Here is a 23,600-nt window from a genome sequence, read left to right on the forward strand (position 1 = left end):
GCACACACGTTTGCACAGATACATATGCACACACAAAATCATAACTCATAGACATGCTCTTACATACTTATATATACATTCTGCAGACACACCATATGCACACATTTACACACACCTGCATAGAACACATGCACACAGACTCACTTGCTTTCAATGGTGGTGGAGGGAAATTTGCCTTCTGTTTTCAATGAGATACCATCTCTCTCCCTTCTCAGATGGCAATGACAAGAAGCCTGTGTCATACTCATGTATAACAAACTCATATGCACACATGCAATCTTGTAACACAGGCAAACCCATAGTCAGGGACAGGCAATTGCAGATACACATGCAGATACATCCACACCCAAGCACAGTCACTCAGGGACACACCCACACTCATTCTGGGATGCACCTCACACAAAGGAAGACACACCGGACCCCATGCCGGCAGTGCACATAAACTTTCTCCACTCCCATTCCCCCATATACACACCAAAACACACACATATAGACACACCAGGACATACCCAAATAATAAACACTTGATATGACAGATACACAGAAACACACCGTCTCACACATTGGCTGCCAAGTCTAAGAATCTAGCCTGAAAGCTCTCACCTGTGTCAAGCCCAATACCACCCGCACTAGGGGCTGGACAAAGCCTTCTCAGGTGTCCCCACCACCACCACACACCCTTGCCTTCCACCCTAGGGAGCAAATTCTTCTTTGCCCCCACAGCAAGCTGCGGGATGACCATTTTGGGGCTAAGCAAGGGAGGGTTGGTGAAGTTGGGGCTAAAGAAAGGGAGTCCCAGGCATCGCAGCCTGGGTTTGGGGGACGATTTGGGAGGAGCCCCCCAAACAGATGGAACAGGGGTGGGGCTACCAGAGGTTGAGGAGTGGGAGGGGAGGGGCATATCTGGAGGAGGCCCAGGGAAGTTTGCAGTGAAGGAAACCCCTCCCTTCTCTCCCCAGGACACCACGGGGAGAACCCCACTGAGTTCTCTCCTTCTTCCCCGATCCAGGGAAGGTCTGTAGTGGGGAAGCTGGAGGATAAAGCCTCAAAGGGGGATGGGATGGCAAGGCGCAATCCCGGAGCTCCTGGAGGCAGTGTCAGCTCTGGCCCCAGTCTGCGCCCCGTCTACCTCCCGGGGGGGTGAGTTATGGGGATAAATATTCAGCACATGGCGAGGCAAGAATGGCGGAAGGGGTGCAGGGGAGAGAAAGAGAAAAAAAGAGATACAAATTCTCAGCGCCACGGAGACAGAGGCAGGTTAAGATAGAAATATTAATAGAAAGAGACCCAGAGACGCAAAGCAGGGGAAATGAATAGAGACTCTTTACTCAGAGACGCCGAGATGCAACCAGGCAGAGACCTTGAAGGTGGAGACACTCGGAAATCCCTCGATCCTTCCCTCTTTCAGAGACAGGGTCCTTCTAAACCCCCGAGTCTTACCCTCCTCCCGCTGCACCCCACTCAGCCTGGACTCAGCTCAATTCCGCAGCCCTTGTCGCCTCCGCCCTGGGGCCAGAGCGAGCCTGGTACGCTATTGGCGCTCAGACATTGCTCACTAATAATCATAATAATCAATAACAGTAAGAACCATCCTAAATGGCGCGGAGGTGGCTAGGGGTCCCGGGGCTCCTTCTGCCTCCATGTCCGACCCTGGAACCCCGAGAGGGCGTCCCCTACCCAGGCGCGCCGGGCAGGGTCGTGGGGAGCACAGGGGTAGAGGGGGACAGGTGGGGGCCCCCGGGGGCTGCGGCGGCGGCAGCAGCTGTGGCGCGGGCACCACGCCCCCCGGGAGCGCCCCCCGCACGGCAGCCACTCACGATTTTCTCGGAGGCGCCCGCACGGGACACGGTGCCGTTGAGCCCCACGAGCGAGGGCAGCGTCTGCGACATCCAGTTGGTGACCATAGCCATGGTGCTCAGCACGGCCCCGATCTTGAGCAGAGGCACCGACATCGCGCCCCCGCCTCATGCCCCGCGGCCGCCCGCCGCGCCTCCCTTCTCTGGCCCGCCGCGGGGCGCTCGGTCCCTCGACACCCAGGCGCCCCGGGGGGCGTGGGGGAGGGGGCACGAGCGCGAGCTGCGGGGCAGGGGGTCCGGGACGGGGTGAGGGGGGGCTCGGGGACGCGGGCTGCGGCTCAGCGCGCCTGGCGGGCTCCTCTTATAAAGCGCCGGCTCGGCCCCCCGCCCCCTCCCGCGCCTCCGCGCCGGGCACTTCCAGCCGCCGTGACGTCACGGCTCCGGCCCGGAGCCCGGCGGGGGGCGGGGGGCGCCCAGACTGCCCCCACCCCCCCACCCCACGCTCTCGTCCGCCCCCTGCCGGGGACTTCTCCATGGGGTGGCGGACCTCCCCCTGATGGCATTCCCCAAGCGCCCCACTCCCACCGCGGTGGCATTTCCCCAGCCCCGCCCACCAGCGGTATTCCCGGCCCCCCTCCCCCTAGGCGGTGTTCCCGGACCGCCTCCCGCGCGCAGCCCCTCTCCAAGCCCCAGCCGCAGGACCCCACGCGTAAAGGCGCCCTTGGCCCACCCCAGCCACCCAAAGCGGGCAGGGGGCCGGAGTCCCAAGTCCCCACCCACTTACTGTTGGGACACCCACCCTGGCTCCCTAAAACCTCGGACAGCGGGCATTGGGGGCCGTGGGGGATGACACGCTCGTGCGCTCCCATGAATCGGGTCACCAAGGGTCTCCTTTAGCTGGGGGAAGGGGCTTCCTTCCAGGGCACTGAGACCACTCTAGGGATCCTTCGGTCATTTCGTGCCCCCAGGGTGGCGTGATCCAGGGCCAGCAGACGAAATTGCTTGGGTGCAGGTACGGTCCTGGGGTCACTTCGGCCACGGGAGGAGTTCCCACGACTACCAAGGGCAGCTTCCTACCCAGGGACCGCGGAGACCCAGCACGCAGCTTTTAGGAGGCGAGTCCCGAGCGGGTGTCGACTTGCAACTTTAACTTGGGGTGTAGGCGGGGCACTCACGCTTCGGACCTTCCGCGCGGTCCCGGGGACCCCGCTCCCGGCCCGCTCCCTCGGGGGAGCGGGAAGCACAGTGCCCTCGCCGCCCACCCGTCCGCCCACGCACCAGCCGGCGGCGGCCGCGGTGCCGCGGAGAGGAGCACCGGGCGGGTTTTAATTTCCTCTGTTTTGCCTGCACTCACGCCCCCTCCTGGCGTCCCCGCATCACCTCGCTCCGCCGCCGCCGTCGCCCTCAGCCCGCGGCCGCCGCCGTCTGGAGGCGGCGATGACTCAGGCCTTTCCAGGCGGCGGCCTGGGGCTGAGGGCTCTGGCTGAGGAGGAGCGCCAAGCATGAGCGGGGAGGGGGGCTGGGGGTCTCGAACCGTCTTTTTTTCTGAGCTGGACAACACCAAGATGCAAGTGTGACCTGTAGGGATGACTGTTCCTCTCTGCCTCAATTTCCCCATCTGCAAAGTGGGTGGTGGAGACCTAACTCATGTAAAGGGCTTGGTCATCCTGAGAATCAGGTAATTTACTGAGCATCTACTATGTCCCAGGCACTGTGAACAACAGACAAAAATGCCTGCCTGTGTGAAATTGAATATTCTTTTTCTTTTCTCTCTCTCTCTTTTTTTTTTTTTTTTTTTTTGGTAGAGATCGGCATCTCGCTATGTGGCCCAGGCTGGTCTCGAACCCCTGGCCTCAATCGATCCTCCCACCTTGGCCTCCCAAAGTGTTGGGATTCCAGGAGTGAGCCTCCGGGTTGGATGTGAAGATGAATATTCTATGGGGTAAGACAGTCAAGAAATAGGGGAAAAAAGTAAAGTACATAAGATATTAGGAGGAAGTGGAAGTAAACTTTAAACAGGGTGATTGGAGAAAGGGACTTATTTATTTATTTATTTATTTATCTGAGATGGAGTCTCGCTCTGTCGCTCAGGCTGGAGTGCAGTGGCGTGATCTCGGCTCACTGCAAGCTCCGCCTCCTGGGTTCACGCCATTCTCCTGCCTTAGCCTCCCGAGTAGCTGGGACTACAGGCGCCTGCCACCACGCCTGGCTAATTTTTTGTATTTTTTAGTAGAGACGGGGTTTCACCGTGTTAGCCAGGATGGTCTCAATCTCCTGACCTCGTGATCTGCCCGCCTTGGCCTCCCAAAGTGCTGGGATTACAGGCGTGAGCCACCGCGCCTGGTGAGAAAGGGAGGTTTAAGCAGAGACCTGAAGAAATTGAGGAAGGGAACCACCTGGGTATCTGGGGGAAGAGAGTTCCACGCAACAGGAACAGCAAGTGCAAAGGCCCTGGGGCAGGAGTGTTCGAGGACCAGGAAGGAGGCCAGTGTAGTTGGAGTGAGCCAGGGGGAGAATAAGGAATGATGATGTTTGTAAAATACTTTACGAGTGTCTGGGACATGGTAAGTTTTTCTAATAGTAGCTACCATTGTTGTTATTATTTAAGGCCGGGCACTGTGGCTCATGCCTGTAATCCCAGCACTTTGGGAGGCCAAGGAGGGTGGATCACTTGAGGCCAGGAGTTCGAAACCAGCCTGGCCAACATGGTAAAACCCTGTCTCTACTAAAAATACAAAAGTTGGCCGGGTATGGTGGTGCACGCCTGTAATCCCAGCTACTTGGGAGGTTGAGATGGGAGAATCACTTGAACCCGGGAAGCAGAGGTTGCAGTGAGCCAAGATGGAGCCATTACACTCCAGCCTGGGCGACAGACAGAGTGAGACCCTGTCTAAAAAAAAAAAAAAAAAAAGATGAGTTCTTGCCAGCTTGTTCTAAAGCTTTCATTGATGAGTGCTGAACACTTTGCAGATGCAATGTTAACAGTTGCTGCAATATCTGTGAACAGTACAGTGACACCCCTATTTCCAGGTGAGGAAACTGAGCTCAGAGAGGAGAGGGACCCAGATCAGGGGAACCCAGCAGGGAAGTGGGGGCCCAGGTTTTGAAACCAGGTCTGTCTGATTTCAGACCCTAAGACCAACCGTGCTCCAGGCCTCCTGGCTTAGACAATTTGGAACCCAAACAAACTTTCTCACTCTCTGGCCATGGGTGCTGTGGGAAACTGCCTTAGGTCAGCGCATCCAGGCTTCTCCAAGGAATGGTCTGTGCTCGAGTTTGCACTTGCTTGCATTTAATTCCTCGCCTCCCATCTCCCCAACATTTCCAAAACTCCTCTCACCAAAGGTGCCAATTTGCCAGGTCCATACCCTCATGCCAGTCCTCATTAGATCATTCTCACAGTCAGTCCCCACTCACCATCACCTTCTTGAAACTCCTTTTTCCCTTGACTTCAGAGACACGGTATCACTTCCTAGTTCTGCACCCACCTCTCTGGCTGTGCCATCGCTGTCTCCTGCTACTCCCTAAAACTCTGTATCTTTCAGGGATTTGTCCTGGGTTCCCTGCTGCTCTCATTCTGCCTAGACCATTACACCCACACTCAAGGTTTTGGCTCCATCTGGGACACTGCTACCTCAGGACCTTTGAACTTCCTGTTCCCTCTACACAAAATACTGTTACCAAGGATGCCCCCCATGGCTTGTTCCTTTACTTAATTAATGTATTTTTTTAGAGACAGGGTCTTGCTCTGTCACCCAGGCTGGGGTGCAGTGGTTCAGTCATAGCTCACTGCAGCCTCTAACTCCTAGGCTCAAGCTATCCTCCTGCCTCAGCCTCCCAAGTAGCTGGGACTACGGATGTGAGCCACCATTCCCGATCCTTTATTTAATTTATATCTCTGCTCTGTCATTGTGTGGGTCAGAGCCATGCCCTGCCCTTCCCCCAGAAAACTACATTTCCCAGATTCCATTGCATACTGGCTTCCTGTTCGGCTTATCCAATGGGAGCCACTGGAGGGAGATGGGAGATTGGAGAGGAAGGCAGAAGCCAGCGTGTTTCTCTCCTGTGTCTGCTTGGGGTGGAGGGTGTTTTCTGATAGTGGCTACGCCTCCTCCATAGTCCCAGTTCCTCTCCAAGGGTCCCTGCTTCATCACATCCCCTCTTTGCCATGTCCCTCCAGTAGCTTTCTGCTGTAGCTTATTCCGGACTTCCTCATCATCCCATGTGGCTTCTCAACTCTTTCTTCTCCCACTTAACCAATTCCCTGTATTAAATTTCCCCTCTCCGAAACACGTAGAGTGGTTTGTTTCCCTAACAAGACCCTCAGTGATATGGTGATCTTATCCAAAGGACCTTCCCTGGCCACTTCATCTATAATCTGGGCCCTCCACCACTCTCTGCCACTTACCCTACTTTAGTTGTTCTTTGTTTTGTTTTGTTTTGAGATGGAGTCTCACTCTGTTGCCCAGGTTGGAGTGCAGTGGCGAAATCTCTGCTCACTGCAACCTCCATCTCCTGGGTTCGAGTAATTCTCGTGCCTCAGCCTCCCGAGTAGCTGGGTTTACAGGTGCGTGCCACCATGCCTGGGTAATTTTTGTATTTTTAGTAGAGATGGGGTTTCACCATGTTGACCAGGCTGGTTTTGAACTCCTGACCTCTAGAGATCCACCCGCCTCGGCCTCCCAAAGTTCTGGGATTACAGGCATGAGCCACCATGCCTGGCCACTTTAGTTCTTTTATCTTTTTTTTTAAGGCGAGGGGCTGGGCACTCTGTTGCCCAGGCTGGAGTGCAGTGGTGCAATCATAGCTCACTGTAACCTCAAACTCCTGGGCTCATGTGATCCTCCTACCTCAGCCTCCTGAATAGGTGAGACTACAGAGGCACACCACCGTGCCCAGCTTATTTTTTAAGTTTTCTGTAGAGATGGGGTCTCACTATGTTGCCCAGGCTGGTCTCAAACTCTTGGGCTCAGGCAATCCACCTGCCTCAGCCTCCCAAAATGCTGGGATTGTAGGCGTGAGCCACCACGCCAGACCCTAAAAGTCTTTTTAAAGACCCAACAATTCCATCTACCCAAGAGAAACCAAAGCATATGTCCATGAAAAGACCTACACATGAATATTCATAGCAGCATTGGTCATAATGAATGAAACAATCCAAATACCCATCAACTGGTGAGTGAATAAACAAATTGCGGTACATCCATACAATGGAATGCCATTCTGCCACAAAAAGGAACACGCTCCTGATATATGCTACAATGTGGATGATCCTCAAAAACATTTTGCTAAGTAAAAGGAGCCAGACGCAAAAGGCCACATAGTTTATGATTCTATTTATACATAATGTCCAGGGAGAGCAAATCAATACAGACAGAAAGTAGACGAGCGATTGCCTGGAACTGGGGGTGGGAGTGGAGACGGAATGCAAATGGGCACGGGGGCTGTTTTGGGGGTGATGAAAATGTCCTAAAATTGGATCGGGGTGATGGCCGCACGACTCTAAATTTACGAAAAGTCATTGAACTGCACGCTTACACAGGTGAATTTTATGGTCTGTAAATTATACCTCCATCAAACTGCTGAAAAGGGAAGATCCACCAGGCACGGTGGCTCACACCTGTAATCCCAACACCTTGGGAATCTGGAGCGGGAGAATTGCTTGAAGCCAGGAGTTCGAGACCAGCCTGGGCAACATAGTGAGACTTCATTTATCTTTTTTTTTTTTTTTTTTTTTTTTTGAGATGGAGTCTTGCTCTGTCGCCCAGGCTGGTGTGCAATGGGGCGATCTCGGCTCACTGCAAGTTCTGCCTCCCAGGCTCATGCCATTCTCCTGCCTCAGCCTCCGGAGTAGCTGGGACTACAGGTGCCCACCACCATGCCCGGAGAATTTTTTGTATTTTTAGTGGAGACAGGGTTTCACCGTGTTAGCCAGGATGGTCTCGATCTCCTGACCTCGTAATCTGCCCGCCTCGGCCTCCCAAAGTGCTGGGATTACAGGCGTGAGCCACCACGCCCGGCTGAGACCTCATTTCTTCCTATTTATTTATTTGAGACAGTCTCGCTCTGTCGCTCAGGCTGGAGTGCAGTGGCCCGATCTTGGCTCACTGCAATCTTCCCCTCCGGGTTCAAGTGATTCCCTTACCTCAGCCTCCCGAGTAGCTGGGATTACAGGTGCATGCCACCACGCCTGGCTAATTTTTGTATTTTTAGTAGAGACAGCATTTTGCCATGTTGGCCAGGCTGGCCTCAAACTCCTGACCTCAGGTGATCCTCCTGCCTCGGCCTCCCAAAGTGCTGGGATTACAGGCATGAACCACCACACCTGGACCCCTGCCATTTTTTTTTTTTTTTTGAGACAGAGTCTTGCTCTGTCGCCCAGGCTGGAGTGCAGTGGTGAGATCTCGGCTCACTGCAATCTGTGCCTCCAGGGTTCAAGTGATTCTCGTGCCTCAGCCTCCTGAGTAGCTGGGATTACAGGGGTGCGCCGCCATGCCCAGCTAATTTTTGTATTTTTTTTTTTTAGTAGAGATGAGTTTCACCATGTTGGCCGGCTGGTCTCGAACTCCTGACCTCAGGTGGTCTGCCCACCTCGGCCTCCCAAAGTGCTAGGATTACAGCTGTAAGCCACCGCACCTGGCCCCTCCCCATCAAAAAAAATTTTTTAAGTAGCTGGGCATGGTGGCATGTCCCTGTAGTACCAGCTACTTGGGAGGCTGAGGTGGGAGGATCACTTGAACTTGGGAGGTTGAGGTTGCAGTGAGCAGAGATCGTGCCACTGCACTCCAGCCGGGGTGACAGAGTGACACCCTATCTCAAAAAAAAAAAAAGAAAGAAAGAAAGAAAAAAAAAGAAAAGAAAAAGAAAGACGACACCAACTGTTGGGGAGGATATGGAGCAACTGGAACATTTCATACACTACTAGTGGAAAAGTACATTGTTGACTTTTTGGAAGAGTCTCTGAAACTTTGGAAGACTATACAGCAGTTTCTCCCCATGACTCAGCAATTCCACTCCTACGTAGATACAGTTGAGCTTTATGATTCGAAAATTCCAGATTGGCAAATTCGCCTACTTGTTGCAATTTGTTTATACTCTAAGATCAATATTTGCTGGGGCATTTGTAGTCATTTGTGGACATGCACAGTGATAATTTTTTTTTTTCTTGTTTGGAAACAGGGTGGAGTAGCCAGGCACGGTGGCTCACGCCTGTAATCCCAGCACTTTGGGAGGCCGAGGTGGGCCGATCACTTGAGGTCAGGAGTTCAATACCAGCCTGGCCAACATGGTGAAATCCTGTCTCTACTAAAAATACAAAAATTAGCCAAGTACGGTGGGTGCACACCTGTAATCCCAGATGCTTGGGAAGCTGATGCATAAGAATTGCTTGAACCCAGGAGGCAGAGGTTGCAGTGAGCCAAGATCATCGCTACTGCACTCCAGCCTGGGTGACAAAGTGAGACTGTCTCAGGCAAAAAAAAAAAAAAAAGAAAGAAAAGAAAAGAAAGAAAGAAAGAGAGAGAGAGAAAGAAAGAAAGGAAGGAAAGGAAAGAAGGAAAGAGAGAGAGAAAGAAAGAAAGAAAGAAAGGAAGGAAGGAAGGAAGGAAGGAAGGAAGGAAGGAAGGAAGAAAGAAAGAAAGAAAGAAAGAGAAAGAAAGAAAGAAAGGGAGAGAAAGAAAGAAAAGAAAAGAAAATTAAGAGTGCAGTGGTGGGATTGCCTTTACCTCCTGGGCTCAAGCAATCCTCCCAAGTAGATGGGACTTCAGGCATAGAGCACCACACTTAGCTATTTTAAAAAAATTTTTTTGTAGAGCTGGGGGTGGTGCCTCACGCCTGTAATCCCAGCACTTTGGGAGGCTGAGGCAGGTGGATTACCTAAGGTCAGGAGTTCAAGACCAACCTGGCCAACATGTCGAAACCCCGTCTCTACTAAAAATACAAAAATTAGCCGGGCTTGGGGGCGTGTGCCTGTAATCCCAGCTACTCGGGAGGCTGAGGCACAAGAATCACTTGAACCCATGAGGTGGAGGTTGCAGTGAGACGAGATCATACCACTGCATCATTTCAGCCTGGGCAACACAGCAATAACCCTGTCTCCACAAAAAAAAAAAAAAAAAAAAAAAAAAAAAAAAGCCGGGCGCGGTGGCTCACTCCTGTAATCCCAGCACTTTGGGAGGCCGAGGCAGGCAGATCACGAGGTCAGGAGATTGAGACCATCCTGGCTAAGACGGTGAAACCCCGTCTCTACAAAAATACAAAAAAATTACCCGGGCGTGGTGGCGGGCACCTGTAGTCCCAGCTATTCGGGAGGCTGAGGCAGAATGGCGTGAACCCGGGAGGCAGAGCTTGCCGTGAGCCAAGATCACGCCACTGCACTCCAGCCTGGGCGACAGAGTGAGATTCCGCCTCAAAACAAAAAAAAGTGGGGGGAGGGAGGAGGGAAAGCATTAGGAGATATACCTAATGTTAAATGAGGAGTTAATGGGTGCAGCCCACCAACATGGCACATGTATACATATGTAACAAACCTGCACGTTGTGCACATGTACCCTAAAACTTAAAGTATAATTTTAAAAAATTGTTTTTGAAATGGAGGTCTCGCTCTGTTGCCCAGGCTGGTCTGGAACTCCTGGGCTGAAGCCATCCTTCCACCTTGGCCACCCAAAGCACTGGGATTATAGGCGAGCCATTGCTCCCGGCCTGACAACATACTCAAGTCACTCAACCCTGTTGAGGTCTAATACGGAGACACGCTGCTTTCTTCCTTCAGCTCTGATACTACATGCAAGTGTCTTTTTTATGGTCCATTTAGTGCCAAGCTTTTCATATTTTTGTGCTGTTTGTTGGTGACTTCGCTATCTTCAGTGGCCCCCACGCACCGTGCTGAAGTGTAGTCTAGTGTTTCTAAGTGCAAGAAGGCTGTGATGTGTCTCACGGAGAAAAGACGTGTGTTAGAGAAGCTTCATTCAGGCATCAGATCTAGTGCTATTGGCCGGGAGTTCAATGTTAATGAATCAAAAAATAAATATATATGTGATATATATATATATGTGTATATATATAGATACGATTGATATATATATATATATGATATTCTAAAACAGAAACACACATAAAACAAAGTTATGGCTGGGCGCCGTGGCTCATGCCTGTAATCCCAGCATTTTGGGAGGCTGAGGCAGGCAGATCGTTTGAGCCCAGGAGTTGGAGACCAGCCTGGGCAACATGCTGAAATCCTAGCTCTACAAAAAATTAGCCAGGTCTGGTGGTGCGTAGTCCCAGCTACTCAGGGTGTTGGGAGGCTGAGGCGGGAGAATGGCTTGAGTCCAGAAGGCGGAGGCTGCAGTGAGCCAAGATCACACCACTGCACTCTAGCCTGAGGGACAGAGTGAGACCCTGTCTAAACAAAAGAAAACAAAAAAAAGTTATATATTATTCAGTTGACAAAAACATTGTGGTCAGAGGCTTTTGACAAAAATAACAAGTGTTGGTGAGGAAGTGGAAAAATAGGAATCCTTTGTGGGAATGTAAAATAGTGCAGTCGCCATAGAAAACATTATTGTAGTTCTTCAAAAACTTAAAACATAGTTACCATATGACCCAGCAATACTTTTTTTTTTTTTTTTTTTGAGACAGGATCTTATCCTGTCACCCAGGCAGTGGTACAATCATGGCTCACTGCAGCCTTGACCTCCCGGGCTCTAGTAATCCTCCCACCTCAGCCTCCCGAGTAGCTGGGACCACAGGCACAGCTAATTTTTGTATTTGTTATAGAGACAGGGTTTTACCATGTTGCTGAGGTTGGTCTCAAACTCCTGGGCTCAAGCAATCCACCCACCTCAGCCTCCCAATTGCTGGGATTACAGATGTAAGCCGCCGCGCTTGGCCCAGCAATGCCACTTCTGAATACATACATAAAAGAATTGAACTCAGTGTCTCAAAGAGACATTGGTACACCCATGATCATAGCAGTATTATTCAAAAAAGCTCAAAGGTGAAAACAACCAGGCAGGGCGCAGTGGCTCACACCTGTAATCCCAGCATTTTGGGAGGCTGAGGTGAGAGGATTGCTTTAGGCCAGGAGTTGAAGACCAGCTTGAGAAAGATGACAAGACCCCATCTCTACAAAAAAAATTTAAGAATTAGCCAGCCATGTGGCATGCACCTGTAGTACCAGCTACTCGCGAGGCTGAGGTGGAAGGATCCCTTGAGCCCAGGAGATAGAGATTGCAGTGAGCTATGATGGTGCCACTGCACTCCAGCCTGAGTGATAGAGAGAGACCTCCTCTCTAAAATTAAGACTTTTTTTAAAAAGCTGGAAACAACCCAGTGTCTATTTATTGATGAATCAATGGATAAACAAAATGTGGTATATCCATACATGGAATATGATTCAGCCTTTAAAAGGATGGAAATTCTAGGCCGGGCATGGTGGCTCATGCCTGTAATTCCAGCACTTTGGGAGGCTGAGGCAGGTGGATCATGAGGTCAGGAGATTGAGACCATCCTGGCTAACATGGTGAAACCCCGTCCCTACTGAAAATACAAAAAAGTTAGCCATGTGTGGTGGTGGGTGCCTGTAGTCCCAGCTACTCCAGAGGCTGAGACAGGAGAAGCGCTTGAACCTGGGAGGCAGAGCTTGCAGTGAGCTGAGATCACGCCACTGTACTCCAGCCTGGGACAGAGAGCGAGACTCCATCTCAAAAAAAAAAAATAAATAAATAAAATAAATAAATAAATAAATAAATGACTAAAGTGATAAATTTTATATTATGTGTATTTTACAGCAATTAAAAAATTTTAAAGTCTTCCATTTAAACATGCACAACCTCTTCTATGAGTCACTATGACCAGCTCACTAAATTCTAGGCCAAGTGCAGTGGCTCACGCCTATAATCCCAGCAGTTTGGGAGGCTGAGGCAGGAAGATCTTATGAGCCCAGGAGTTCAAGACCAGCCTGGACAACATAGTGAGACCCTGTCGCTACAAAAAAAAAAAAAAAAATTATGTGGGCATGGTGGCACACGCCTGTGGTCCCAGTGACTCAGGTGGCTGAGGTGGGAGGACTGCCTGAGCACAGGCGTTTGAGGCTGCAGTGAGCTATGATTGCGTCACTACACTCCAGCCTGGGCGACAGAGCAAGACTCTATCTCTAAAAATAAATAAATAAGGTCCAGCGCGGTGGCTGACGCCTGTAATCCCAGCACTTTGGGAGGTTGAGGCGGGTGGATCACGAGGTCAGGAGTTTGAGACCAGCCTGGCCAACATGGTGAAATCCTGTCTCTACTAAAAATACAAAAATTAGCCAGGCGTGGTAGCACGTGCCTGTTATCCCAGTTACTCAGGAGGCTGAGGTAGGAGAATTGCTTGAACCTGGGAGGGGAAGGTTGCAGTGAGCTGAGATCGCACCACTGCACTCCAGCCTGGGCGACAGAGCGAGGCTCTGTCTCGAAAAAATTATAAATAAATAAATGAATAAATAAATTCTAAAATCCTTAACCCAGCTTTCGAAGCCTTTACAGTCAGATCACAACCTTTTCAAGCTCACTTCCTTTCTCCTATCTGTACCCACCATAGGCATCAACCACACACTTACCCTAGTTCCCATTTCCAGAGCCTTCCCCTCTTTTAAACATGGTTAGAATCATGTGTAAAATAAGGGTAAACCCACCAGGTCTTGTCAGCATGACCAATGACTTTCTTCTGTGTCCACCCTCCAGTCTTCACTTGCTCATCCTTCAAGGCCCATCTCAAATGCCACCTCCCCCAGGAAGCCCACTTGACTCTTGACATCTGGCACTTTGTACCATGTGTCTGCTGCATCTGTCTCCCAAATTTGGCAACTGACAGCCATTCAGAGCGGACTGTGTCACGTCCCTCCTGAGTGAGTGAGTGCCTCTATCAGTGTCTTTCTCATAGAAATTACTAGAGAAATTAGGAACAGAAACAATCTGGGCCGGGTGCAGTGACTCATGCCTGTAATCCCAGCACCTTGGGAGGCCGAGGTGGATCACTTGAGTTCAGGAGTTCGAGACCAGCCTGAACAATATTGTGAAACCCTGTCTCTACTAAAACAACAAAAATTAGCTGGGCCCGGTGGCTCACGCCTGTAATCCCAGCACCTTGGGAGGCTGAGGCAAGAGGATCACTTGAGGCCAAGAGTTCAAGACCAGCCTGAGCAACATAGTGAGACCCCCATCTCTACCAAAAAAAAAGAGAAAAAGAAAAAGAAAAATTAGCTGGATGTAGTGGTACACACCTGTAGTCCTAACTATTTGAGAGGCTAAGGTAGGAGGATCACTTGGGCCAAGGAGGTTGAGGCTACAGTGGGCTGTGCTCACACCACTCCACTCTAGCCTGGTCAACAGAGCAAGACCCTGCCTCTTAAAAAAAAAGAAACAAAATAAAATTTAAAAAGAACCCGGCTCACCATGTGCTCATTATGTATTTTTCTTGGGATTCACCAGGACTCTCTTAGAGCCTAAAAAGTGAGAAGCTATTTGCCATTTCATTTGATGGCTGAACTGGCTTTGCCTTTTGGTTTCTTTCTTCTTGTGCAATGACACCTGTCTTCTCGTCTATTTTTTTTTTTTTTTTTTTGAGACGGAGTCTCGCTCTGTCGCCCAGGCTGGAGTGCAGTGGCGCAATCTTGGCTCACTGCAAGCTCCGCCTCCCGGGTTCACGCCATTCTCATGCCTCAGCCTCTCCCAGTAGCTGGGACTACAGGCGCCTGCCACCACGCCCAGCTAATTTTTTGTATTTTTAGCAGAGACGGGGTTTCACCGTGGTCTCGATCTCCTGACCTCGTGATCCGCCCGCCTCGGCCTCCCAAAGTGCTGGGATTACAAGCGTGAGCCACCACGCTCGGCCTTCTCGTCTATTAAGCAAGGCAAGTTACTAGCTGCCCAGGATTGTTGGAACTATGTGTAAAGTAAGAGTAAACAGGGACCGAGAGTCTACTGGGTCCCCAGGAGCAACAAGAACAACCTTTTCCAGGCTGGGAGTGGTGGCTCATGCCTGTAATCCCAGCATTTAGGGAGGCCAAGGTGGGTGGATCACTTGAGGCCAGGAGTTCAAGACCAGCCTGGGCAACATGGCAAAACCCCGTCTCTATTAAAAATACAAAAACTAGCCAGGCATGGTGGTGCACACCTGTAGTCCCAGCTACTTGGGTGGCTGAGGCATGAGAATTGCTTGAACCCAGGAGGCGGAGGTTGCAGTGAGTTGAGATCGTGCCACTGCACTCCAGACTGGGCGACAGAGCGAGACTCTGTCTAAAAAAAAAGAGAGAGAGAGAGAAAGAGAATAAGCTTTTGTATACAGTCTTCATGGAATCTATTCTCCCTGCTCTCTGCTCTTTCCTGGTTACTTCTTAGTTTGTGGCTGCGCTCTGGATGGATGAAGTTGCAAGACACACTGAGGTAGTGTGCACCTGTAATCCCAACTACTTGGGAGGCTGAGGCAGGAGAATTGCTTAAGCCCAAGAGTTCAAGGCCTGCCTGGGCACCATGGCAAGACCCCATCTCAAAAAGAAAAAAAGAGATAGAATGGGCTTCCGCCTTGGCAGTGAAGACACGTCAATGTTCTCAGACAAGAGTTCCCTAGATACGGGAATAAAGTGCTCCTGTCATAACTTTTTTCCCAACACAGCCAGGCTCAACTCCTCCAGAAGTTAAATCTTCTACTCCACCCCTTGAAAGCACAAACTACCACCCAGTGCTTGTTGCATAGTATAACGCTTGAGATACAGAAGGCTCTTAATGAATGCTCTCTAAATGAATACATGGGCCGGGCGCAGTGGCTCACACCTGTAATCCCAGCACTTTGGGAGGCTGAGGCAGGTGGATCACCTGAGGTCAGGAGTTTGAGACCAGCCTGAACAACAATATAGAGAAACCCTGTCTCTACTGAAAATACAAACATTAGGTGGGTGTGGTGGTGTGTGCCTGTAGTCCCAGCTACTTGGGAGGCTGAGGCGGGAGAAGAGCTTGAACTCGGGAAGTGGAGGTTGCAGTGAGCTGAGATTGCACCACTTCACACCAGCCTGGGCGACAGAGTGAGACTCCATCTCAAAATAAAATAAAATAAAATAAAATAAAATAAAAGAATACATGCATGCAGGAACAAATGAAAACAGCACATTACTGTCTCCCAGGCACTAACACTGAATCTTGGGGCTACAAAGTCATTGCCCACACCAGCCACTGGGCTCATCAGAAACCCACACATACCAGGCCAGGCGTGGTGGCTCACACCTGTAATCCCAGCATTTTGGGAGGCCGAGGCGGGCAGATCACCTGAGGTCAGGAGTTCGAGACCAACCTGACCAACATGGAGAACCCCCGTCTCTACTAAAAATACAAAATTAGCCGGATGTGGTGGCACATGCCCGTAATCCCAGCCACTCGGGAGGTTGAGGCAGGAGAATCACTTGAACCCGGGAGGCGGAGGTTGTGGTGAGCCGAGATCGCGCCACTGACCTCCAGCCTGGGCAACAAGAGCGAAACTCCATCTCAAAAAAAAAAAAAAGAAAGAAAAGAAAAGAAAGAAAGGAATCCACACATACCATATGGTTGACCTACATGGATACAGTCACTGGTGTGATGATGATACAAGCATGTCCCTGTGCTCATGGTCCCTGAACATGCACACAGCCACCAAACATACACATACACACATGACACCACAGACACATGTCTATGGGGCCAAAATTAGAGTGAGGCAAGTTATGCAAGTGCAGAAGTGGAGCCCATACTTATTTAAGAATTTGTTTTTGTTCATCATAGATTTTTCTTGCATCAATTTAGATTTTCCTAAAATGTTCCATTAAAATATTATTTATTTTGGTTACTGGTTTTTATTTTTTGTGGGGGCATACCCTTAAATTTTGCACTATAGCTGAACTCTGTATCATGTACCTGTCACCCTAGCTACTCAGGAGGATGACGCAGAAGAATCACTTGAGCTCAGGAGTTGGAGGCTTCAGTGAGCTATGACTGCACCACTGCACTCCAGCATGGGTGACAGAACAAGACCCCGTCTTAGAAATAACCCCGGCACCGTGGCTCACGCCTGTAATCCCAGCACTTTGGGAGGCCAAGGGGGGCGGATCATCTGAGGTCTGGAGGTCGTGGTGAAACCTTGTCTCTACTAAAAATACAAAAATACGAAAAAAAAAAATTAGCCGGCTATGGTGACGCGCGTTTGTAATCTCAGCTACTCGAGAGGCTGAGCAGGAGAATCGCTTGAACCCGGGAGGCGGAGATTGCAGTGAGCCGAAATCGCGCCACTGCACTCCAGTGAGGGCGACACAGCAAGACTCCGTCTCAAATCATCATCATCATCATCATCAACTTTTTGCACCCGCGGCGAGTATCTCACCTGTTTTACCCTGACCTGGGCACCCCCATCCCACATATGCACATACACACGCACACGCACAGGTGCAAAACCACACACATTCGCCCACCAGTCACACAGACGCGCACAGTCCCTGCACAAACCTCACTCGACCACTAGATGTCGCCCAAGCTCCATAATCTTAAATCCAGCCCCAAGAGGCTCTTTCCTACACTAACTCGGAGTCTTTAAATTTCCTTTTACTTCCCTCCACTGGGACATTTACATGTTCTAAAGGAGCCCCAGGAGAACATCGTCTTACCCCTAAATAGCAGTGCCCTATCGGTGGAATGTCAGGCACAGGTAAAGAAGACGGGTTTTCTTTCTTTTTTGTGGAGACGGGGTCTCAGTCTGCCGGCCAAGCTGGAGTGCTGTGGTGCAAGATAGCTCACCGCAGCCTCAAACTCCCGGGCTCAAGTGATCCTCACACCTCAGCCTCCTAAGCAGAACTACAAGCCTGGCCAATTTTTTTTTAAGTTACTGTAGAGGCCGGGCATGGTGGCTCACGCCTGTAATCGCAGCAGTTTGGGAGGCCGAGGCAGACAAATAAAGAGGTCAGGAGTTCGAGACCAGCCTGGCCTACATGGTGAAACCCCATCTCTACTAAAAATTAAAAAATTAGCTGGGCGTGGTGGCACGCCCCTGTAGTCCCAGCTACTCGGGAGGCTGAGGCACAAGAATCTCTTGAGTCCTGGAAGCAGAGGTTGCAGTGAGCTGAGATCATCACAACACTATACTCCAGCCTGGGTGACAGAACAAGACTCCATCTCAAAAATAAAAAAAAAGAAATAAAAAGAAAAAGTTATTGTAGAGATGGGATCTTGCTGTATTGCCCAGGCTGGTCTCAAATTCCTGGCCTCAAGAGACACTCTGGCTTTGGTCTCCCAAAATGCTGGGATCATAGGTGTCAGCCATCACACCTGGCCTGAAGAATGGGTTTTCTTGGTGCCTTCCATCCAGGAGCGAGTGTTCCCCTGACACTCTCTTGATACAAGAATCCTGTGGTTTGAGAAAGAAAGACACTCTCTGTGTGTGAGGGGGTCCATCCATCCATCCAACCATTCAGCAGATATTTCTTGAGCACCTATTGTGTGTCAGGCTCTGCTCTAGACACTGGAGAAACAACAAAGCTAGCTGAACCCTGATAAACTGCCGCTCTAGTGGGGAAATAGAGAATGAATGAATAGAAGAATCATAGAAATGTGGAAAAGAGGGCTATAAAGAAAAATATGGCCGGGCGTGGTGGCTCATGCCTATAATCCCAGCACTTTAGGCGGCAGATCATCTGAGGTCAGGAGTTCAAGACCAGCCTGGCCAACATGGTGAAACTCTGTCTCTACTAAAAATACAACGAAAACTAGCTGGGCATCAGGTGGCACATGCTGTAGTCCCAGCTACTCGGGAGGCTGAGGCACGAGAATCACTTGAGCCCGTGAGGCAAAGGTTGCAGTCAGCCGAGATCGCGCCAGTGCACTCCAGCCCAGGCAGCAGAGCGAGACTCAGTCTCAAAAAAGAGAGAGAGAGAGAGAGAGACAGAAAGAAAGGAAGAAAGAAAGAAGGAAGGAAGGAAGGAAGGAAGGAAGGAAGGAAGGAAGGAAGGAAAGAAAAGAAAAGAAAGAAAGAAAGAAAGAAAGAAAGAAAGAAAGAAAGAAAGAAAGAAAGAAAGAGAACACGGAGTAAGCACTCAGAGAGTGGCAGCAGGGGGCTATTTCACTTAGCTGTTCAGGGTGGGCCTCTTGGAGGAGGTGACATTTAAGCAGAAATCAGAGATAAATAGCTACCGGGGGGAACAGTGTCACAGGCAGAGGGAACAGCAAGTGTGAAGTCCCTGAGGCATGTGATCTAAACTGAATTATTCCTTCTCCCCATCCTCTGGAAGCCCCAGGAAAGAGTAGGTCCCAAACCCAGATAGTGCCAACGATGTAGCTAGATCTTAGGGAGGCCTTTGCAGGGATCAGGAAGGCATCTTTTCCACAAGGAAAATAGTGGGGCTCAGAACTATCAAGCTTTCTGGTAGTCACTCCCAGGCCAGAACCCAGAACATCTTGGATAGATCCTGGATGAATGGACAATGCCTCTGACAGGCCCTGCTTTCCTGTTCTCCTGCTCTCTGGGTCAAATCCAAACTTCTGCCCACAGCTTACAAGTTCCTAAGTGGTCTGGCTTCCCCGGCCTCATCTCCCCGCGACCTCCCCATTACTCATTCCTCTCCAGCCACACCAGCGTCCACACTGCTTCTGAAACTCACCAAGCTTGTTCTTACCCCAGGGCCTTTGCACCTTCTGTTCCTCCCACCTTGAATGCTCTTCCCCCAGACACCCACAAGGCTCCCTCTCTCACCTCCTTCAGATGTCACCTGAAATGCTACCTCCTTAGAGACACCTTCCCTGACCATACTGGTTCAAATAGCCCCCACCTTCTAATATTTTTTTGTTTTTTGCTTTGAGACAGTCTTGTTCTGTTGCCTAGGCTGGAGTGCAGTGGCATGACCTTGGCTCACTGCAACCTCCGCCTCCCAGGTTCAAGCAATTCTCCTGCCTCAGCCTCCTGAATAGCTGGGACTACAGGTGTGCACCACCACACCTGGCTAATTTTTTGTATTTTTAGTAGAGACGGGGTTTCACCATGTTGGCTGGGCTGGTCTCAAACTCCTGACCTCAAGTGATCCACTCACCCTGGCCTCCCAAAGTGCTGCGATTACAGGCGCGAGCCTCCGTGCCCGACTGCTATCACTCTAATCTTTTTTTTTTTTTTTTTTGAGACAGAGTTTCACTCTTGTTGTCCAGGCTGGAGTGCAATGGCGATCTCAGCTCACCGCAACCTCTGCCTCCCGGATTCGAGCAATTCTCCTGCCTCAGCCTCCCTAGTAGCTGGGATTACAGGCGCCCGCCACCACACCCAGCTAATTTTTTGTATTTTTAGTAGAGACAGGGTTTCACTATGTTGGCCAGGCTGGTCTCGAACTCCTGACCACAGGCGATCCACTTGCCTCAGCTTCCCAAAGTGCTGGGATTACAGGCATGAGCCACCGCACCCGGCTCCACTCTAATCTTCTATACTTTATCTGTTATTCTTTATGCTACTTGCATTGTATTATATGTATATTTAGTTGCCGACACTGTATTACATGGTTATTCGGTTCTTTTCTGTCTCCTCTGCTAGGTCAACTCCAGGAGAGCAGGGATTTGATGACTCAGTTGGTGGCTATATCCCCAGTGCATAATCATATCTGTTCATTGAATGGATTAACCAATGATTTCTAGGAAGGACCCCCGGGCCCATCAGGGACAGGGAAGAAGTCTTTGGAAAGTGATGGAGAGAACGAAGAGTGGGTAGAGCATCCTCTCTGCAGACCCCTCCCTTCCCTGGGGTGCCAGGCTGGGTGGCCAACGCCAAGGGGGTGTATGGGGCGCCGAGGCTGTTTCACAACCATGTAGTTCCCGCAGTGGCCGCCTGGAGGCACTGCAGCCCGCGGCAGGATTCCACCAGCCCCGCCCAAACGGATTACCTCATTTGGCCACGCCCCCGTTTTCCTTTAGCCCCGCCTCCACTGGCCTCGTTAGTCCCGCCCCCAAAGCAACTCCCTCCCAGCCCTGGGGGCTGTAGGAGTCACCCTCCAATTGCAACTCTGGCAGCAAACTCTGGCATCCTAGCCAATCTTGGTGAGAAGCCAGAAAATCTAGGGTCCTCCCCTAGCACGGGGTGGAGGAGAAGCCACAGGGGGTGGCTCTCAGTCTCCTCCGCTAGGTCAAGGATAATTCAACTTGATTCCTGGCTCATTTTATTTCCACCGGTTTCTCAAGCGTGTGCCTCTTTTGGTCTCTTGTCTCTCCCAGGTGTGTCTCTTTGCTTCTCTCCGGCTCACACATCCACTGAGTACCTATTGTGTATGGCCTGATGCCTGGCGCTGGGCACACTCCCTATCCCACCCAGCGCGTGGGTGCTGAGATGCGTGGGGAAATGGAGGAGCGAGGGAGGGGACCCCGCAACCTCTCCTCGTGGCCTGGAAATCCTTCTATCTGGAGTCTAACCTCCATTCCTCCCAACACCCCCCTCGGGGTGAGTACAAGGGTCTGATTCTTTTCTTGATGAGGAAGGGGAAGGTGCCCAAATTTTTTCTCCCCTGCGTATCTACCTAAAAAACCCACCTAGCAATGTCTTCACGGACGCTGTCCACACCCATGGAGCGGATTATTTAACAAGAGGGTAACCGTGTGGGCTCAGGAGCCAGACTGCCTCGGTTCAGTCCCACCTCTGTCACTCTCGAGCTTGAGCAAGTGATTTAACTTTTCTGTGCCTCAGTTTCCCCATCCATAAAATGAGGTAACAATACCATGCCCTAGTAGGGAGGAGGCAGAGGGGGTTAAATGCCTTAATCTGTGCTGTGTGATTGAAAGAGCACCTCTCAAATTAGCACGTAATGAATGATCACTGTTATCATAATGACTATTTTATTATTTTTGATCCCAGCTTCCCTGTGAAATCCTACAGATCTGAGAACTTGGGGGTGCTCTCACCCCCAAGATGGAGGAGGAGAGGGGCTTTCCAATAGCAAAAGAGAGCATGGACGCCCCACATTTTGCAAGGTTCCCTGAGCCTGCCCAAGAGAAGGGTGCCATGGGGAGGGAGACCTGCTTCTGTAAGGGCATGAATGGCGTGTGCGGTTGTGAGCAACGCACCAAGACACACACACACACACGTGCATGGATGGACACGTTTGCACACACTGCGCTTGCACACACACACACACACACCCTTTTAGAGTGATTTACCCAAAGGTACAGAATAGCACACGCTCACTCCAAGGCTCTCACACGGCCACACACCTGGCCACACACGTATTGTACAACACCCAGTCATCTGGAGCCAGTAATGAGGACACGGTCACACACAGACTCTGTCTCACGTACCGATCACACCCCAACTCAGGCACTAGTTGGACAAGCCCCCCAACCGCCACACACACAAACTCCCCCCGGTCACACCCAACCACGACACAAAGACACACACGTTTACCCTGCACCCCCACAGCATTTCACACGCGTCCCCGTCAGTCACTCTCACGTGAGTCCCGCCCCCTGCCCCACACTGGGGGCTGCAGGCGAGGAGTGGGGGGCTTCAGAAACTGGGCATCTCGGCCCCGAAGAGGAAGTCAAGGGTAAGCAACCACCCCCCTCCAATGCCCCCTGAAGTTTCCCTCCCAACCCCACTCAGCTCCAGCGAGATGGCGGGGTGGGGGCTCGGGGCCACGGAGGGGTTGAGAACCCCAAAGACGCCACCCCCCAAACCAGCCCGGCTTGAGGCTGGATTTGAAGCCCCCCTTGTCCTCTCCCAAGCCAGAGAGTGCACGTCCCGGCCCCTCCCCCGCTGCGACCCCCGCCCCTCGCCGCCCTGCAGCTGGGGGGGCTTGTGGAGCCTCCCAACCCCGTTTCTCCGGGAACCCTCCGCGCCCCCCTCCTCTCCCGGAGCCACCCGCGCCCGCACCTGCCCGCCGGGCCCCTACCTGTCCGGCCAGGCCTGAGCACAGCAGCAGCAGCAGCAGCAGCGGCGGCGGGACCGTGAGCGGCCACATGACGCGCCCCCAGCCCGGCGTCCAGACCCCCGCCCGCCCTAGCGTCGCCTCGGCGCGGGGACCGCCACCAGGGGCGACCCCGCCCGCCCGGCCGGGGCGACCCTGCGCCGCCGCCTCCCCCGCCTCGTCGGCGGCCGGGATTCCGCCCCACCCCCGCCCCCTCGCTCGCTCCGAGTCTTTGTTGCGGGCTCCGCCCCCCGCCCCGCCCCCAGCTCCTCTTCGGGAGCAGCTCGAGCAGGGTCGGGTGGGGGGCGAGGAAGTGGGGGAGCCAAGACCGGCGAGGGGACCTGAGGACAGGACTCGGCAGCGCCCCCCAACCCCCAGGCCATTCCGGGAGCGGGTCGCGGAGGTGGGGGAGGGGTGCCCGTCACGTGTTTGTAAATTTCACCCTCCAGGGGGCATTTCCCACGTTGCAGGTGGGAGGGGGATGAATGGTTGGGGGAGAGGAGTAGGAGGAAGGCCTGGTAGCAGAGAAGAGAAATGATGAACGCCCCCTCCCTAAAAACTCGAGTCAACAGGGAAACTGAGGCAGAGTCTGAAATTGGAAGTTGGAGGAGGGGTCAATGCCGGGACAAGAGGGGTGCGGCATAGATGGAGACGGGGAACAAGAGGAAAAAATTGGGGTTGGGGGGACAGGAGACAGAGAATCAGGCAAGAAGCCAGTGGAAATGGCCACGTGGGTGGGCTTGGCCTCAAAAAGGGGCGTCTCGTTTTCACTCTCCCCGGGCGCCCCATTTCCGCACCAGTCCTCCCGCTGGAAGCCTCCCCGCCTCCGCCACACCTGGAAGAGTTTCTCTTCGTTCCTGTTTCAATAGCCCAAGATGAAAGACCAC

General features: G+C 51.8%; 1 protein-coding gene across 3 annotated transcripts in view; it reads right to left on the reverse strand.

Annotated features, from left to right (window-relative positions):
* Positions 1 to 22,922, reverse strand: part of OLFM2 (olfactomedin 2) — an 83,482-nt gene extending 60,560 nt beyond the window's left edge. Inside the window, exon 1 of one of the 3 annotated variants that reach the window (XM_055238580.2) lies at positions 22,699 to 22,922. In XM_055238580.2, coding sequence (XP_055094555.1) covers positions 22,699 to 22,767 — 69 coding nt within the window. In that variant the 5' untranslated portion in view covers positions 22,768 to 22,922. Of the gene's footprint in view, positions 1 to 1,817; positions 2,137 to 22,698 lie in introns of those variants that run through there. The other 2 variants (XM_055238578.1, XM_055238579.2) reach the window with 2 other exon arrangements.
* Positions 22,923 to 23,600: the final 678 nt, after the last annotated feature.

This window comes from Symphalangus syndactylus, chromosome 13 (assembly GCF_028878055.3).
Source record: "Symphalangus syndactylus isolate Jambi chromosome 13, NHGRI_mSymSyn1-v2.1_pri, whole genome shotgun sequence".
NCBI classification, from domain to species: domain Eukaryota; kingdom Metazoa; phylum Chordata; class Mammalia; order Primates; family Hylobatidae; genus Symphalangus; species Symphalangus syndactylus.